Here is a 19,715-nt window from a genome sequence, read left to right as displayed (position 1 = left end):
TAAAACTTAGACTGAATTCGTTTCAAAACTGCTTAGCAACCTATGACAATTTAGTGCAAGTTTCACTTTCAAGTGCCCATTCCTTCCAACGACGTCTAGACTAAACTCACCTCCCTTGAGATAATGAATTACACACCTTCGGATTTTGCACCCGGTATTGATTTAGCCCCAATAATTACCCGTTGACTTAGCTATAACTGGCTAGGATACGAAAAATCATTCTATTTTTTCTTTCTAATCCCCTCGTCTAAAGCCCGGATGGAGCATCAATCTCATTTAATCCGCATACTTAGCCTTAAATTTAATTTTTTATAGGATTTTAATCATTTCAAGGCCCGAATGAAATTGTATATAATTTTTTTTTCTAGGTGCGCCTAAGATCATAAGTGTAAACTAGAGCCTCATCAAAATTCATAGAACACAATCAAGATCCACAAACCACATATTGTCGTGCAATGGTCAAACAGACATAAACTTCATCAAATCTTTCGCTACAATTCACTGGTCTAACATTAGTGCTTAAAAATATTCACGGTTCAACCTACAGTTTCTCATGTCCAGTCAAGAGCAAAATTTTTCAAAAAAACCATTTTTTCAAATAAACTTCATCATCATTGGATATTATGATTCATCCTACTCATAACAATACAACCAACAACAAAAACAAACTGTATGCAAACAAATACGAAACACGACAGATGCAACACAAACACATAGACAATGCAATACTAGTCTACCCCCCATACTTATCCAAAGCATTGCCCTCAATGCTTCAGAACAATGAACAGAATGCATAACAAACACACAAATGCAAAGACAAACAAAAACACAATGAGAACAAAAATAACACTCCCCTGGTTTTCGATTCATCCTCTTTCTTCTTGACAGTATCAGCTGGGACAACAGCAGCAGACTGTGTATATCGGCAGGCTAGGCAAACTGGAATGGGAAATAAGTAAAAATTAAAAAAAAAACAAAAAACCAAAAATAAAAAAAAAACAAGGGAAAGAACACTGGGTTGCCTCCCATTCAGCGCTAAATTTATAGTCTACATCCCGACTATGCAGAAGCAACCATCAAAGAGCGGTTGCCGCCCATAGTAAGAATCATACGACTCTACGTATGGGTCTTGATTTCCTTCGCCCTCAAGCTTGGCGTGATATATACTTTGTAAGCTCGTCGGTCCAACAACACTTGTTCTGAAATTTTTCTTTTAGAAAGAGACTCTGAATCTAGGCTGAAGGTCATAGAGGATGAAATACTGTGGAGTTGGCGTAAATGGCAAGAAAGTATCTTCTAACGGTGTACATGGAACGACCACTAACGAGGTAAAATCTCTCTCCTTGAATGGTTCTTCCTCCTCCACTATCACGTTTGGCTCATCCTCACAAGAATATTCCTCAAAAATGATTTCTTCATGCTCTGGCTCAGTTACTTCACTCTCTTGGCAGATCTCCAAAATTGGTTCTATAAGAAGCGCAATCTGTTCATCCAAAAGAATTATGCGGCTTTCTAAAAATTGATTTGTCTCTGTCTGTTGCCGCAAAAAATTCTCCAACTGAGCCACATAATCTTCGGAACGCCCTATACACTCTTCTTGATGCTCTGGTGGTTGGTTCGCAAAATTTTTAGAGTTGATATCTGGAGGATATTGGTGACTCCAACCCTGCAGTGAAGGATCACAATGCCAATGGTAGTCAAAATATGCCATATCGTTCAACAAGTGCATCGCACTGTCTTCATCTCTTCTAAACAATTGACTGCCAGTGGCCAGAGCTCCATAATCCACCCAACTTCTTGTAGTCTCATCCAAACCACCATAAAAATTTTGAGTAAGGGTGTAGGTCGAAAATTGATGACATCGAAATCTGTTCGCCAAATCATTGAATCTCCCCCAAGCAACATAGAATGACTCCAAGTATTGCTGGCCAAATCTTGTGAACACCTGATGATGATTCATCTTCAAGTACCTCACAAGCAAGAAACAATAAAATTAAAATTAAAATTAAAACAAAAGCAGGAAAAAAAATGTCTAGTCTCAAGAAAATAATCTATCCTAATATTAACTAAACAGTTCCCCGACAGCGGCGCCAAAAACTTGACCGGTTAAATCGGTGTGATAAATATCTACTCGCAAGCGCACTAGGTCAAGTAATAGTAAAATGGACTGAGAGTCCAAGTATCGATCCCACATGGACTGTTGTCAATTCTCAAGAATTAATTATTTTACTTAATCTAGACAAAATAAAAAAAACAATTTGATTTAAATAAAATAAGAAAATAAAATAAAAAATGCTTAAGAAATAAGAATAAAAAAAACTAAAGATAAAAATAATTAAAACAAGGACAACCAAGACACACGTAGGTACCGAACAAATCATGTAACATGTAGTCGATTCAGGACTCAGATTTAATCTTAATTCACGGGAATTTTTCTAATTTATTCAAAGGTCTATTTGTAGAACAATCAAACCTATTCAAATATTGATGAACTAATTTTTCGTAATTCTAATCAAATTTGAATGCATTAAATATTTGTGAAAATTCAGTTTACACCCAAACCGCACACTGAAACCAAATTCTATTTCTAGTCGGTTTTACAATATGTTGATTATCAGAGTGATCAAAATCAATACCTCCTCTGTCGACTTGGAATCAATTAACATGCAAGCAAACAGTTGATCAGACTATTCACAAGCCATATATAAATTTGGCAATCAATAAAATAAAATCAACTCTGAAAAATCCCAAACAAACATCCAAGTTTTTTTTACATGAATTTGTTCGGCCCAATCACGCCGTCTTGGTTGAAAATAAACTACTCAATAATGAAAAACAATATTTCAAAAATAAAAATAAGAAGAATAAAAGAAAAGAAAAGATAAATATTCTCTCCCAAGCCTTGTAGCCGCCTCCTCTTGCGTTGTCTGCGCTTTGGAGCTTCCGAAAAAACCTCAAAAATATGTTATATCTTGTATATATATGGTCCGGAACGCCTACCAGTTAATTTCCTCTCAAAATAAGGATTTTTCGGAACACATATGACCCCCGAACACGCGCGCGCGCAACACATAAAAACAAAAGTCTGGAACGGAAACTCGCGCGCGCAGTACAAAAAATCTGCAGCGAGCGACGATTTTAAAAAATTTATATCTCGAGATCTAGCCGTCGGATCAAGCTGAAATTTGGACAGCAGATTCAGAACATCTTGAACTTTAATCTTAACGGTGGAGCTCTCTAAAATTAAATTTGATTTTTCGATCAAGGCTGCTCCGTAATTCACTCTTCAAAAAACTATTTTCCTACAAAATCAACCGGGAGAGTGAAATACACACACATGAACTAAAACACATAAAACAATATGAATTCACACAAAAATATAAATAAAAATAACACAAACTAATGCATACAAAATGCACTTATCAGTCACCTGATGAAGTTAGATTATCTCCTGATTTCCTGATTTTTGGGTCACTTGATGAAGTCGAGATCCAAAGCTTGATCTCTTTTGGGCTGTCACCTGCTTCACGAACAAACGTTAGAAGCGTCGGGTGACCACCCGACGATAACCCTCCGACGCTCAAGTCAGTGACCTGCTCCGTGTTAACAAAAGTTGAGAGCTTTTGGAATTAGAAATCAATTACCTTGAATGAAGAAATCTTCTTGTATTTACATGCAAAAATATGCTAAATTGCAGTTTAGCCCTTCTAGGGTCTAAAAATGTCAATTAACCCTTTTAGGGTTTAAAAATTAGGATTTGGTCCTAAAAATGTGATTCTGACAAATTGAACCACATAATTTATTTATTATTTAAAATATACTTATACTCATCATAAGCCCCTCACTCTCGATTAGCTGAAATTTTATTTGAGATGATCGTAAGTACTAGAATGAAATAATTTTTTTTTTTAAAAAAAATAATCAATTATCTCACAAATTGAACCAGATAATTTATTTATATATTAAAAATATACTTATACTCATCAAATTAATATAAAAACTAAGTCTAAGTCCATAAAATGGTATTATATTAAATATTTGTAACTAATACAATCTCAGTATTATTTAGAGATACGATAATAGTTGGGATTCGATTAGAAATTGCAACAAATAAAGTTAACTAACATTGAATTTTCAAGACGGAAAATGAGAAATAATTGCTAGATGTTCAACTTTACTTGACTATCCACAATGATTAATTCATGTCTATTTTTTAATTATAAATTTTTTTAGTTTATTAGCCCATAACCCAAATAGTAGAAATTCGTATCAAATAGTAAACTCAATATTTTTATTTTAGATTTTAAATTTGATACAGAGCACAATAATTTTAGAATGACTTTAATGTAATTATTATAGCTTTCAGACGGGCCAACCCATGGCGGAAAGGGTCGGCCCACCAAAAACCCACCTTTTGGCAGGTTGAGGGCGGGCCAACCCACCATCCTTGCGGGCTGAAAATCCTCAACCCAACCCAACTCAAGGTGGGTTGCGGGTTAGGCAGACCGGCCCACGAGTTGACTCACAAACAATAAAAATAAATAAAAATCATTATAATTAATTATAAATTTTATTTCATAAATAAATAAATATTAATAGAAACATATTAATAAAAAATTTACTTATTTTTTTTATACGTGTAAATTTTATATAAAGTAATTAATACAAAAAAATTCACAACTTTCATTAAAAAATACATATATCGCAATAAAAATAAAAATAAAATAATAATTCTCCAGGCCCGCGGGCCAACCCGTGCAGGTCAACCCATCTAGGCCCACCTTTAGATTTCAACCCAATTCATTTAAACGGACCGATCCGACGGCTCTAGTAGTTATATTTCTTCCGAACAATATAAACACCAACAATGTATTTTCCAATATCGTATTCAAAATTATATCTTCAGAGTGATGAGTTCTAAACTATGAAGCATTCAATCTATGTCAATAAATTGAAAGCATTAAGAACATGACAACATGCACAAATAAATTATGCAAAGAATTCAAATATATAATCAAAACATCAAATCATGGGTTCAATTCAAGAACCATCTCTAGACTAAAGATTAGTTCATGAAGAATTTAAGCAATAAACAAAACATGTTCTTCCAACAATTCATCAAAACAAAAATCTAGAATGAAATAATAAAAAAGAACGAAAGTAAAATAAGTTTCTTCGTCTCCGGATAGCGCCATCTTTCTTCTTCGTACGTACCAAGTTCTCTTGCCCTTGTATGTTCCAAAAAAAAATCTTCCAGCCGCCTCTTCTATGCAAAACCCTCAAAAATTCCCTCTAAAAGATGACCAAAACTCTTTTTTAAACCGTCTCAATTAGAGGGTGTTCATTCGGTTTGAACCGAACAAAACCAAAATTTCGGTTAACCGAACCGAAATTCACCAAAAATCCGAACCGAAAATCCGAACCAAATTTAACGGATTGATTCGGTTAAAAACCCAAATTTAACGGTTCGATTCGGTTTTTTGGTTTAACCGAATTTATATTTATTTTATTTATTTTATATTTAATTATTAATAAAACAAATAAAAAATAATTAAAATAGTTAAAAATAAATAAAAAATAAAAAATAAAAATTGGTTTTCGTTTTGGTTCGGTGAACCGATTGAAAAAACCGAACAGAAACCGAAAACCGAAAATCCAAAAACCGAAATCGAATTTTCGGTTTCGGCTCAGTTCGGGCGGTTAACCAAATCGTGACTACCTCTAGTCTCAAAGGTTTCAAAAACATTTAAACACTTTTTTGACACTAATGTGCCGATCGTCGAAAATATATTTTTAAAAACAAGACGTCAGGCACTAGGGCATTGAGAGCTTGAATTGACGGGCGCTGGGCCGTCCCTGTATCCCATTTGTTTCCATTTTCATGCGCTTTTATTTTCCTCTTTTTGCATATTTCCTATTCTTTTAATCCAAAGAAATGGACATTACTCAAATCCTACAAACAACACAAACAACACATGCGTAATATCGCTCAATACATAACAAAAGCTAAGTTAAATCATATAAATATAAGTGCAAAATAGACACTTATCAATAGTGTATCAACTTCGGCTACCATTTTCTCGCGGGAAACACATTATGTTTACTCCTACAAAGTCTTCATTCTACTTGACTACTTTGAGTTTCGGCAGTCTCTTTACAACTTGCTTCATGGTATGTCAGAAATCACCAGGATCATTGAGGCACTGTATACCCTGGGCAGTATTTCTACAACCATCTAGAGGATCAAAATCACTTTCAGCAAATAAAATTTCGTGACAAGCGAACGTTAATAAAAATTAGTATCATATTCTTCCTATGCCCAATCATTGACATTTGACGCATGCAATATACAACTTTTCAAAAATCGAGAACGTTATTAAACATACATTCTTTGAAATTTGCAAAAATGAAAATATTTACTTAAAAACATTTAAACATGTCCAAGAACTGTAAGAAATGACATTGCAGTATTTCCAAATGACCAACTTAAAAATAAGTAAAACTTGCATCAAGACCAAAATTGCAAATGAGTAAAACTTGTTTTTCCTTTAAAAATACTAAAAATAGTTTGTTCTCATGACATGATGCTCATGAATCACCCGTCAGCCTGATCGTTTGCTCCTCTTCATGCCCATTTCATACTCATCAATATAATCATCCATGGTGTCATCACCTGCACTATTCAAGTATAGTTAGTCTAAAGACCGAACAAGAATATGCATACAAAACTTAAATTTATAACTTGAAACTCAAAGAAATGTTGTAACTTAAACATATCATAAAATTGTCATAATATAATGATGAATACATGCAATTGTGGTAAGCATAACATATGAGCACATGGGGCATGGGGTTGTCGTATTCACGGTCATATAGATGTACCATCCATATTAGCTTTTGTCGATATGCGCACCGAATATCGTCCATACTGGTTTTGGCTAATATGAACATTATCTCTTTGTCGTCCATACTAGTCTTGGTCAATATGCGCACCTAATACCATCCATACGAGCCTTGAATAATACGCGCACTTACATTCTTTGGAAAATTCATTCTAAAGCTCATCCCCGATTACCAATCCCATATTTCTACCACAAGGACACATAGTACATCAGTATGTATTATCATGCATCATGTAACATCATAGCTCCTCATAAATTTTTCATTTCATGCTTTGAAAAATTTTGCGATAAACATCATGCAGGATAAAGATGATTAAATTTCATGCTTACATACTAAACATAGCTTTCATGAGGTAAAATATAGCATATAAGGCAATACTAATTAAACTGATCCACGTGAGTAGTTCCTTCTCGAACATTCGGATTTGAAACATTTTCAAATAGAACATCTTAAAACTTAAAATAGTTTAAAAGATCATAAACTTGAATTTTGGACTCCAAATGAGAAATATGAAAAACCTGGGCAAGGACCATTCCTGCCTAGGCGGAAAATTTTTCCGCCCAAGCGCCCCAGATTGCATCTCAGCGGTAATAAATTTCCGCTTAGGCGCAAAGCGTGATGTCTGGGTTCTCCAAGCAGTCTGGCGTTGCTCAAACTAGGCAAAAAACGTGACATTCCGACCTCTTTCGATCCTTTTGAACCCTCATCTTCGAGAAAATATACACTCACACACCCAAAACCTCCATGAACACCATACACACATCAAAATTCTGAATCTACAAACAAACTTTATAAATCTCATTACATTTATATCAAAGATATCGGAACTCATCACGCTTCACAATCATACACCATACTTTAAACTTTATTCATGAATCATGCATAAAAAACGACATAAACACCAAGGATTTATACCAAAATGCCTATACTCTTGAATGAAGGTTCCAAAACGTTTAAAAACTTGCTCGAATATTGACATTTGTATTTAACATGGACTGGAGAATGGTTTAGCCTAAAAAATTTGCAGAAATCTTGCCCTAGCTTTGGAACAGTTTGAACATGAAACGTGGGAAGGGAAACAGACGACGCTAAAGGGAAGAAAGAGTGAATCTTTTTGGACACCTGATTAGTTTGTGACTAATGGACTTAAAAATCAGCTCGTTAGTCTCAAACACTAACTTTAAACGTTTTACTCTCAAAATACTGTTCCAGCATTAAATTTAGATTAAACATAAAACTTTTTTTTAACTCGTTCAAGGGCTAGACTCATTCTTTCGGTCCAGTCTAAATTTCAAACGTGAAAACTTAAAAATAACTTGCAACTCATAAAATATCAAACATAACATGACATCATACAATTTCAACATAACAATTAAATATCATAAATAACATGCAATAAATCATATAAATCATTCAAAATTATTGTCTCGAGATATTTGATTTTTGGACCTTACACGATAGTATTTCTTCTTCAGTAAAAACTCTTTTGGAGATCAAACTCACAAGTATAATGCCAAATGCAAACACATCTATTGCACAAACTTAGTTATTGAATATCTTTGGGAGTGATATAAGGACTTAACTAATTAGCCTTTCATTCTCTATTGGCTCTCCAAGAGTGAAAGCTTCATTGGCTATGAACTTCAAATGGCAATTATATTCCATGACAATTTCATTTTCCTCCATTTTAGAGATCAAACTCAAAAGTATAGTGTTCAATGCAAACACATATATTGCACAAACTTAGTTATTGAATCTCTTTGGTAGTGATCTAAGAATTTAACTAATTAGCCTTTCATTCCCCGTTGGCTCTCCAAGAGTGAAAGCTTCATTGGCTATGATCTTCAAATTGCAATTATATTCCATGATAGTTTCATTTTCCTCCATGATCAACCTTTCAAATTTGGATGTAAGTAACCGTATTATGGTTCTATTTTCGCTATTAGATCAATCGCAATGAGTTTAAATCTTCTCACATGCATCCCTAGCACAAACACAAGTATCAATCAAGTTAATTAAACATATTTATATCAACTAAAGTAAATATATCATTAATATCCTTTTCATTCTAATTCGAAGATTGAATTTCATCAGTTGTCCATTCAGTTTTTGGTTTGGGTACGGTTTAACGCTCCGTATCTTCCTTCGTTGGCGGCGGCCAACCGTCTACAATTTGTTCACAAGCCCTAGCATCAATGGAATTGATGTATATGTGCATGTTCAGTTATCAAATTCCATAGTTGGTTCCGTCCAAAATTGGTGCGGGGAGTGCAACGTTGGTGTATAGTGTGTCCATGACAAACCTGCAAAAACAACTAGGAACTCAGTTAGTAATACTAAGAGTTGACACTGATCCCACTTGTAAGGTGTAATTGTAGTTTATCGCGTAGAGTTCGTATTTTCGACGATGTTGGCAATACTGGATACAACATGCATCGAAATTAATAAAAACACGATAAACGAATAAAAATAATAAGCCCATATATAATCATGCACAAGCAACTAGTATTTGTGAGGGTGATTTAGGGGCAAATAATCACTAAAAAGCATAAATAATTTTTACAAATCAATACTAGTGATTTTTATGAAAAATATTAAAGATTAAATTTCGTAACAAGTCGAGAAACCTAATTGCATCCAAACAATTAGAATAATAAACTCAGATGCAACTTCTTTATGGAAAAATTGGAGAGACGTAAAAGATATTCGAACAACACTATCACTAAGTGTTGTCTCTGATGTCAACATGCACAACAACGCGGGGACAAGAACGACAGTTACAAAATTTCTTGAGAGACCTTCAAATTCTTTTGCTTGATTTTCTTCTACAAATTATTATCTGGAGTCTCGTTCTTGTTTGTACACATGAATATTTTTCATAGACGAGAGTCCAAGCACAAAAAGATTCCTTAGATTCAGTCCTACGCATAAAAAACATGAGTTTATCAGGAACATGACTCTTTTGAACATAATTAATTATATCTTGAGACTATTTAATAACTACGTGATTCAAAAATTTCTTATCAAGATATTAATCAATCTAGTTAAATATTTATTTATATATATTATCGGTAATATAGATATATGAAACCTAGCATATCATATTTTATTTAGGAAGGCAAATTCAAATAATTATTCTTATCAACTTATGAAAGGAATCGACAAAAAATTGATATTTCTTTCATGGTATTAGATTTTTGTCTCATTAGGTATATTCGATAGTTTATAGTTTATATTGTACTAAAAAAAATACTTTCTAGTTTATATGGTTAGGTTTAATTTATAGAGCGTATCCCATAATTTACATTTGCAACCTTTGTAAAATATCGAGAAAACAAAAATGCAAAGTTCTTTTCGAACCCCGTGTTTTAAAAGTCTGCCCCATTTGCAGGGGATTTTATGGCTGATTTCTTTAAATAGAGGATTTTAAAAGATCAATAGTTTCATGTAGTGGCTTATGTACTTTTTTAGGTTAGGATGCAAAGGGATAAATGCTATTTTCCATTAATTGATATGTACCAAATGATACTAATTCTAAATTTAAAGATTTTTTTGAATAAATCTGTTATGTGTATGTGTACATTAAGTAAAAACCATTTTAAATATATGGTCAAAATGCCTTGAGATACTTTTAATATGAACACTGAAAATGAAACACTAGCATTAGTGTACGATTTTGGTGTAATTCTTATGCAGATGATAACGAAAGAAAATGTTGTTGGAAATAGTGAATGAAATAAATAAAAAAATGCTTGTCCCACATTGGAAACACTTCAATGATGTTTTTTTTTAAACTAGTCCAATTTTTTATTATGGGATTGAGTCCTTAGGACACCAAATTTTTTTGTAAAAAAGCAAGACTTATCGATGAACGAACACACGTATGCACGTGCCATGCGGTGGAGGTGGGTCTTATGACCTTATTATTATTATTTTTGGACGAAATTTAATTAGAATAATATTTATTATTATTTTGCACCTCATTGACCGATTGAGTGCATCTTGACTAATTAGTCAACTGCTATGCTCCTCGGTCGGTCTTGTTCGACTCGATGAGTTGCATCTGTTCAACTGGATCAGTGCATTAGAAATTTTGTAAAAGAGCAAGACGCTAGTCGATGAAAGAACACAAGTACGCACGCGGTCGACCGACGCGGTGGGGTGAGGTCTTATGATTCTACTATTCTTTTTGTGCGAAATTTAATTCGAACAATATTTATTATTATTTGCACCTCATTGACCGATTTAGTGCATTTCGACTGGTTAGTCGACTCCTCTGCTTCTCGACTGGTGCAATGCTTGGCTGCTTGGTCGACTGCTATGCTCCTCGACCGGTGGAGTGCTCTGTTCGACCGGTGCACTGCGTTTGCTCGATTGGTCTCGACTAAATCAGTGCGCCAGCTCAACTCGATGTGTTGCATCTTTTCGATTTGATGAGTTGTGTTTCTTGGTCGCAACTATTAGCTGTCTATAAATACATCTCCTAAAGGATTGACTCGAAGAAAAAAGACCGACTACAAAGAGACTTGTTTTAATATCCTTTTTCAGAATTTTTTCTTGATTTTTAAGGATCTTTAATTTGTTATACTATATAATATAACTAATTGTCATAAATTATTAAATAAATCCTGAAAATAAAAAATCTCGAACATATGTTTGAATTCATTATATTATCTAGGCTTTGATAAAATTTTCATGGCATTTATAAATATTTATTAAAATTTTATATTACAAGGGTAATTCGGAATTTTCAAAATTATATTAGCCTATAAGACCAAATTGGAATGTTTTAAATTTTTTAAGGATTAATTCGAGAATGTTATAAACTAGGGAACTAAATTGGGATTGGTGTGAAATTATAGGGATTATTTATTTTGGAAATTGTCCCCATATATATATATATACACACGTATATAATAAGGGAGTTGGGGTTAGGGCACTAGAATTAGGCGACAAAAGGTTGCTCCATGTACTCTTTTTACAGATTGTTTATGAATCTGTAAGAATCGATATTAATAAGCGATTTTGTGTACAAGGAACTCAATTGTGCAGCTTTAACGTAAGATCCTCACATCATAACTCACTTTTTTTCTGAGATATTGAAATTCGAACGTGGTTACCATCAATTGATACCTTTATCCTTTATATATATTAATTTTTCTTATGGGAATCGTTATTTGAGGGTATTCTGCGTTAATTTTTGTGGACATTTTCAGCTAAGGATATATACACACACACACGGACTGTGTGGTGAACTCTGTTTTCTGAGTGATATTAATTGCCTCTTTCAATATCTGCCTCTTTCTGCCAACTGGAAAAGGGGTGATCCATTTTGTCCGGTGTCCAGACCTAGTGGTCGATGACTATTTTTAATGTAATTTGCTATTTGATTTTTCGTCGCCCGTGCCAGCTTAAATAACTATTGACTACTTTTCTTGTTAGTTCAAAGGAATTTTCTTATTGGTAAGATTATGCATCGGACCCAACCAAGTCCCAAAAGTTGGGACTAGCTCAAGGGATGATTCTCTAAGTCCATGTAAACATCTCCAACCACTGTATCCAATCGAACCATTTATTCTTTAGATTTTAGAATTTCCAACTCAACCTCTTCTTCATTTATGAATTTGATATTGATATGTACCTCTTGCTTATGCATTGGGCCTTAGATTTTAGATTATAGACTATAGGCACATGTTATTAAATTTTAGCTATTCGTTTGTTGGGGAGTTATTAATGTTGATTTACATTGCATGTGCTTTGTTGTTTCAACGAATAAATTCCTGTTTTATGAACTAGCATACTAGCACACAGAAGTAAAGAACTTCTTGGATAGTTGGGCTGGACTGGAAGATTGGCTAAATGGGTTATGATACTCTTTCACAAATCTCCTATGAGAGTTTGATTTGTTATACCGACAACTTTAGCGAGGGAAACTACCTTGGCCATTTCCAATTCGGAGAATATTATCATGGAAAAATTGTACGAAGTGGTGGGATCCAACATGTGGTGGTGAAGATATGGGAAGTTCCTGATAAATACCAATATCTGCCTGGAGAAAATGAAGCTAGATTATTTGTATGTTATCTTTTGGAGAATGCACATTTCATATTTCTTTTGTCTTGCAGTATGACAGATGACTAATGTCTTGCTTTTACAGGACGAGCTGACTTTACTTGGCCACCACACAATAACCAGTCATCCTGGCATGATAACATTGTGTGAATACTGCTTTGATGGCGAACATCTTGGCATTGTTTATGAGCTCAAGGCACTTGATAGTCTCTATAACCTCATTCCGGAAGGTACCTTACTTCTCTTTACTTAATGTGTTGCAAATTAAGAGAAGGAAGAGCAAACATGTATCTATTTTACTCGGTCACAAACTGAGTTGATGCTCAGTAATTTCAGGAATCTTTGTTTTGTCTCTGCTTGGGTAAAGTTAAAATTCTGTTGCATCTGGTGTGAGATGTCAATTAATGGTCATTGTTGTTGATGATCGATATGCTAAGATTGAGATGTGGGTTTTTTTGCACTTGTTTACTTATGGTACACCTCATCTCAATTATTTTGCTGCTAAATATGTGTGTTTTCTGTAGATGGTTTTACTTGGCTTCAAAGAATCAAAGTTGCCCTCAGATTTGCTAGTCTTCTCAAATTTTTACATTCTGGAAATCCGAATTCATACATTGTTCGCAATCTGGATGCTGCCCATATAATGCTTGAGGAGGTTTTGTCCTTGATTAGTCAATTCTAGTATTATGGCATAAAGTTGTCGTCAATTCAAATTTATTCACTTACCATGCAGGACTATAACCCAAAATTATGTGATTTTGGTATGATCACTGGTGGGATATTTCCAGACAGAACAAAGATAAAGGAGGAGCTCAATGGGTGTTGGGGTTATGTCGACGGGTATGGAGCAATCCGAGGTATGCCATCCATTGTATTCTCAGCTTTTCTGTGGTAATGATCAAAACTGTAGCTTTGTTCTGGGCCACTAAACTGTCATAGTGCACTGCTGGTTCTGTAGTATGTTTTTCTTAAAAAAAATTGTTTATTGATTTTTCTACCTAATTTTCAAGTTCTTTTTTCATTAAAAAATGAAGTACTCGTGCATCAGGCTAAACATGTTAACAAACCATTAAACTTGACATTAGGCCATTGTTTTGGTGCCTTTTACGAAATTCATAGCTGATTTCCATGACCAAAGTAGATTAGTCTGTTAACAAATAAAACACCATTATATGATCTTATTCTCAGCACATCATTTAGCTTCTACCTAGCAGTTAATACCACAGAAGCAATGAGATGTGCTCTTTGGGTTTTCTGCAGGGAAATGGTCACGCGGACGAGATGTGTTTGCATTTGGCACTATACTTCTGAGCTTGATTTCTAAAAAAGTTTATACTGAAGAAGACAGGCTATCGGATACGCCAAATGTCAATGATTGGGCCTTGGAGGAATATTACAGTAACTTGGAATTATGCTCGCTTGTCCACGAAAGTTTATCAGCTGAAAGTGATTTTGATCCTCTAGATGGTCGTAGAATTACTGCCCTGGGCATACAGTGCCTCCATGATCCTGGCGATTCCCGACCTACCATGAAGCAAGTTGTGAAGAGACTGCTCAGACTCAAAGTAGTCAAGCGGAATGCAGACTTTCTGGGAGTAAACATAATGCATTCCTCGCGAGAAAATGACAGACGAAGTCGGTACACTATTATGTAGGGCTGGGTTGTTTTGATATATTATGATAGGGATGATGCTACGTGTACATGAAGGGTTACACGTTGCACTTGAAATTACATAAATATCTTTAATTTATTTTGAAAAGATTTTTTTCAAATCAAGTTGAGGGATAATTTTGTAATTTCATGTGTAGTGTGTAACCCAATGTGTAAATCAATATGTACATGTAACATTTCTCATTTTGTAAAATTGATGCCTGGAAAATCTGACAGTGCAACCCAGAAAACTGTCTCATTTCTCATGCATGAGGGAAACATCAGAATATCTCTTTGTGGGCCATTAAAAAAGCGTCAGTTGGTTCACTTGGTTCTACTTAGCTAACAATTTTATGAATTATTATTCGATAGATTAATAAATTTTTTAAAATAGTTTTTTTATAATGTCTTGACTTGGTCAATATTATAAACTAATAAAATACCAATTGGTTTCAAGATCGATTTCTGCAAAATACGGGTAGTTTTTTTAATTTATTTAGGTAGGTTTATGTACAAGTTCGATTTCCGTTGAATGTGAATAGCTTTCATAATTTATTTAGGTATATTTAAATAGTTTTTTTGCTTGAGAAAATCAAGTTTTGAGTTCATGCCCAAGTTTCGTCGGTTGTACGAACAGTTTTATTGCATCATTGTAATTGTGTATTTGTACTATTGTGGTAATCTTGTACTTGCACTTTAAAAAAATCTAGAATAATTTTCTCAAACTTTTGTTCTCGTCAATATATTAAGTAATGGATAAATTTTTTGTGAGACGGTTTTACAGATCTTTATATGTGAGACGGGTCAATCTTACTCATATTTACAACAAAAAATAATATTTTTGACGTAAAAAATAATATTTTTTCATTGGTGACTCAAATGAGAAATAATATATTACATAAAATTGATCTATGAGATAGTCTCATGAGAGTTTTTGTCTAAGTTAATAATTCTCGTCAAATCCGGTTTGGTGAATTTGAGCTCGGGTTCAAGCGTTGGCCATTTTAAAGTTGATTCACGTTCCGATAAGGTTCAAATTGGCAATTTTTAAAATAAAACATTGCATCAACTTGACTCGAAGTTGAATTTTTTAAAAATAAAATTCAATAAAATTTTTATGACATTTTCCTTTACAGTAAGTTACCAACACCCAATATGATTAGACTGCGTTTACATAGTGAGATATGATTATACATGGATAAATCATACTAGGATTATTAAAATGAGTTTAATGGATATAGAATAATAATTGATAAACGGTAACATGTTTACTTCGAATTATTAATTTTGACATTGAATTAATGATTGATGAACGAATTACAATTTTGTCCTCCACCTATTATAAATAATCTTATGTTTACTTTTGTATTCATAAAATTTGGATTAGATTATTTTTGAAAATTTTAAATTGGAAGAGGGTAGATTAGGTTATCTATGGATTTTTTTTTCAAAAATAATAATAAAGATGAGTTATACATAGAAATATGAAGGATGCGATATCACGTCAAATAAGGGTAAAAAAAAGGTGAAATGACGGGCTTTGAGATTTGAGGAAAATTGACTTTTTTCAAGTAAATAGATTATGATATTAGATTCATAAATTCATCCTACCTTTATCAAGTCAAGTAAACGCAACCTTATAATGTAATGACATACATCTATATTAAGGTTATGACCTTGCAACACGGGAGAATCACTTCTCTTAACTTTGAAAAATGACCAACGAATACCATTTTGTTAAATAGACGTGGAGGGATACACATTCGACTTAAAAAAAATCGACTTAAAAAATTGATCGAAGAATATCATATAGGGGTGTCCCTTTACCAAATCTTCCATAAAGAAAATCTAGCTCGATAAAATGATAAAAGGAACTACCAAACGTAATCCCAAAAAGATCAATGATACTAAAGACAGTCAAACTACAACAACGGTATCCTAAAGTAGATATTGTCAAATTGCAACCACCAACTAAACTTCTGAGATTCGTGTACGTAAAAGATAAATAACAAACCGAACCCAACCAAATATGAGTGACCATTTTTATGGGGCTTTCGTGATACTAGCGTTGTATTCACTCTTCATGAACAAAAGGTAGTTGGGCTTTGCCGATATGTTATTAATTAGAAAAATGAGGTATTTGCATCTCTTAAACAAATCTCAATTCAATTTTTGCAAAAATAACGTTGAGGCAGAAGATTCGCGCGAAAAAAGAGCCATAATCATTGTTCTGAACGTTCAATTTTTTCTCAAATCTTTTGAGGTGCTCAAATAATTTTGTCTGAAAAAAAAAGAAGAAAAAAAACAATGACAAACTGACTTAAATGTATATTAAATAAAACCTAAAACATTTAAATTTTACTCACCTGCACCAAAGTATCTATGCAAAATATTTCATTTCCATTATCCACACTGTATTTTTCCGTCATGTGCATTTGAACATTGATAATTTCAGACTAACAAGCTTACCAAACAAAAAACCACAGAACACGGAGCCTGATAAATGCACAATTTCATCTTTCCAAACGTCAACACTACAACATAATAAAAATTATTTTGTAGTAAAATAGATCCAGAAAAAAAGTTAGAAGAAACTACGAGTTTTCAGATATAAAGTCATACGCCATATCATTACTCGAAAGATAATCTATCCACAACTTTTTCCATTTGTCAATGGTTTTTTCATGTCCACAGAAATCTGTTCTACCTTGATATTGACAAGTACAATCCTTACTCAAATCCTTATCAGGTAGCTTCTCAACATCAATTACTTTCTTTGCATACGTGAGAATACAAAAAACATGGTAAAAAACAATAAAGATTTCTACGAATTAAAATATAAGACTTCAAAATCAAATAATCAAGGTTAAAGTAGATTTCGATCAAAGTCAAACTTTTTTTTTCTAATCTTCCTCTTTGGCGTGGTACTTGATGGAGTCACAAACATTGACGATTTTTTTCTTTACCCCATCACCCCTCGTTATGACAAGATCGACGATAGAAGAATGAAAATTAATGATTTTCTCAACCTTCTCAGAATGATCATCGGTCTCCCAGCCCCCACAAATTTTTTCCGGAGTATCATCATCAATAGAACTTTCAAACACACTAGGTACTGTATTTGTTGAAATATCACCCATAAAAACATTATTTTTTAACCATTTTTGTTACAAGATTATCAAATAATATATCATTTCATTAAGATCCTCACTACCATCACATGATCCGTTACGAGAACTGCATCGGCTTTGATAGGTATCATTTTTACGTGTTTTATTGTGCCATTTTGCATTTGTTTTGCATATTTCATCTTTATTATGTCATTTGTGTTTAGTTAATGAATATTTTTTTTTGTATTTGAATCACTCATTATTTTTTATTGGTTGCAGGAAAAATGGAGCAAAGGAAGAGCCTAAGCACTGAGAAGTGGCACAAGAAGGAATCACGAAGGACTAATGTTCCGGAAACTATTGCTGACCCTGAGTGATATAAATCCGATCTTCACCGTTCAAAATGTATTATAAGATGTTATAAAGCTTTTGTCAAAATTTTAACCCGATCCAACATCTAGAACTACTAATATGATTTTTGCTAGAATTTTGCGCGCTGAACATGAAGCAGCAGCGCCAAAGAAGAAAAAATATAGTCGGGACAGAGAAGGGGCGCGTTTGAGCGCTGATCGAGCAAATACTACCACGAAAAATCAACTTAAATATATATCAATTAGGCTCGAATAAATTCGCAAGTGCACGATTCAAGTAATAATATAATATACAGAGTACGAGTATCGTCCCACATAGATTGATTTGTGACAAAATTACTCAGGTATGATTCTTTAGTTAATTATAACGATAGATGGAGAATAAATTAATAAACTGAAATAAAAGAATAAAACAAAAGAGAATAAAGAAAATAAGTTCAGAAAATAAATAAACGATTGTTAGGATTTCGGTTCACCTACCCTTTTTCTTCTCTAATGATTGAATTTTAATTCTCAAATCATGTTTTTGATGGAATTCTCTAATCTATCAATATACTCTATCGAGCTATATTAATCTAATTAACGAATTGTAATAACCAAGTCTTTTTGTGTTATTTAACATTGGAATTGCATTAACGATTTGTGAAATACTCTAGCTTTCGACCTGGTGAACTATGACCATCAACATGTCTTCAACCTCATATCTCTACGCGAGTTGTAGATCCATGAATTATATTACCCTATCATGTCATAAAATCTCCTCTCGTTATCAATTATAACACATAAAATCAATTCGAAGTTGATCAATCTCCAAAATTTCAATAAACACAATAATATAATCAAGAATGCTTAAGAATCAAATTCAATCTTCAAGAAGAAATTAAAACATAGTTTTGGAGGTATGATCCCCTAAATCCCAACAAATAAAAGAAATCTAAGAAGAAAAGAAAACTAGTACTGTTTGCGGTTGTTGTTCTTTCTCGAGTTCTTCATGATATTCCCTCTTCAAGTTATTCTCTTTGATGGTGTCCGCTTCTCTGCTGCGTCTCTGAAGTCCTCTGATGTTCTGGGACCCTTGTTTCGTATGTTTTTATTATATTTATATGGCCCAAGACTCATTTCTTTCTGAAACGCGATCAAAAAAATATTTTTTTCATTTTCGCGGGCACGCTAGGGCGACAAACAATGGCCGCCGAGCGCACCCCTACACTGTCCCATGGTCAATTTTCATTGCAGGCGCGCCCGGGAGGTAAAATATTGTTGCGCCTTGTGTTGTCCCAACGCGCAAAATTTTTGTAAAATTCATAACTTGAGTTCTAACCGTCGGATTGAGATGAAATTTTGAAAACAACTTTAAAACATCCTAAACAAAAATCTGAACGGTGGAGATTTAATTTGAAACAATCTAAAATCAAAAATAAATTTTGAACCATTAATACTTTGTGATTCCTACTTGCGACACTTCTCCGCGCTCAAACTCTTCTTTTTCGCCATATGTTGCCTACAACCAATCAAAAATCATATGGAGTGATCCGAATAAAACAAATATGCAATAACTAAACACGAATGACCTTAGAAATGAAAATCATTCAAAACAAATGCAAAATA

General features: G+C 33.5%; 1 protein-coding gene across 1 annotated transcript; it reads left to right on the top strand.

The window, feature by feature from the left end:
• The first annotated feature begins 11,835 nt into the window (after positions 1 to 11,835).
• Positions 11,836 to 14,935, top strand: LOC140892839 (probable serine/threonine-protein kinase PBL1). Its single transcript, XM_073301854.1, has 6 exons — positions 11,836 to 11,962; positions 12,700 to 12,978; positions 13,061 to 13,205; positions 13,500 to 13,630; positions 13,709 to 13,832; positions 14,236 to 14,935. Exons 2-6 carry the CDS (start codon positions 12,763 to 12,765, stop codon positions 14,628 to 14,630), a joined length of 1,011 nt encoding a protein of 336 aa, XP_073157955.1. The 5' UTR covers positions 11,836 to 11,962; positions 12,700 to 12,762; the 3' UTR covers positions 14,631 to 14,935.
• Positions 14,936 to 19,715: the final 4,780 nt, after the last annotated feature.

Source organism: Henckelia pumila, chromosome 3 (genome assembly GCF_033568475.1).
Source record: "Henckelia pumila isolate YLH828 chromosome 3, ASM3356847v2, whole genome shotgun sequence".
In the NCBI taxonomy this organism is placed as follows: Eukaryota; Viridiplantae; Streptophyta; class Magnoliopsida; order Lamiales; family Gesneriaceae; genus Henckelia; species Henckelia pumila.
This window is presented reverse-complemented; position numbering and strand designations above follow the sequence as displayed.

Coding starts and splice junctions, on each gene's coding strand:
- LOC140892839 (XM_073301854.1), top strand. CDS start 12,763: ATGGGTTATGATACTCTTTCACAAATCTCCTATGAGAGTTTGATTTGT. Junction 13,631..13,708: donor CCCATATAATGCTTGAGGAG/GTTTTGTCCTTG, acceptor CTTACCATGCAG/GACTATAACCCAAAATTATG. Junction 13,833..14,235: donor CGGGTATGGAGCAATCCGAG/GTATGCCATCCA, acceptor GGTTTTCTGCAG/GGAAATGGTCACGCGGACGA.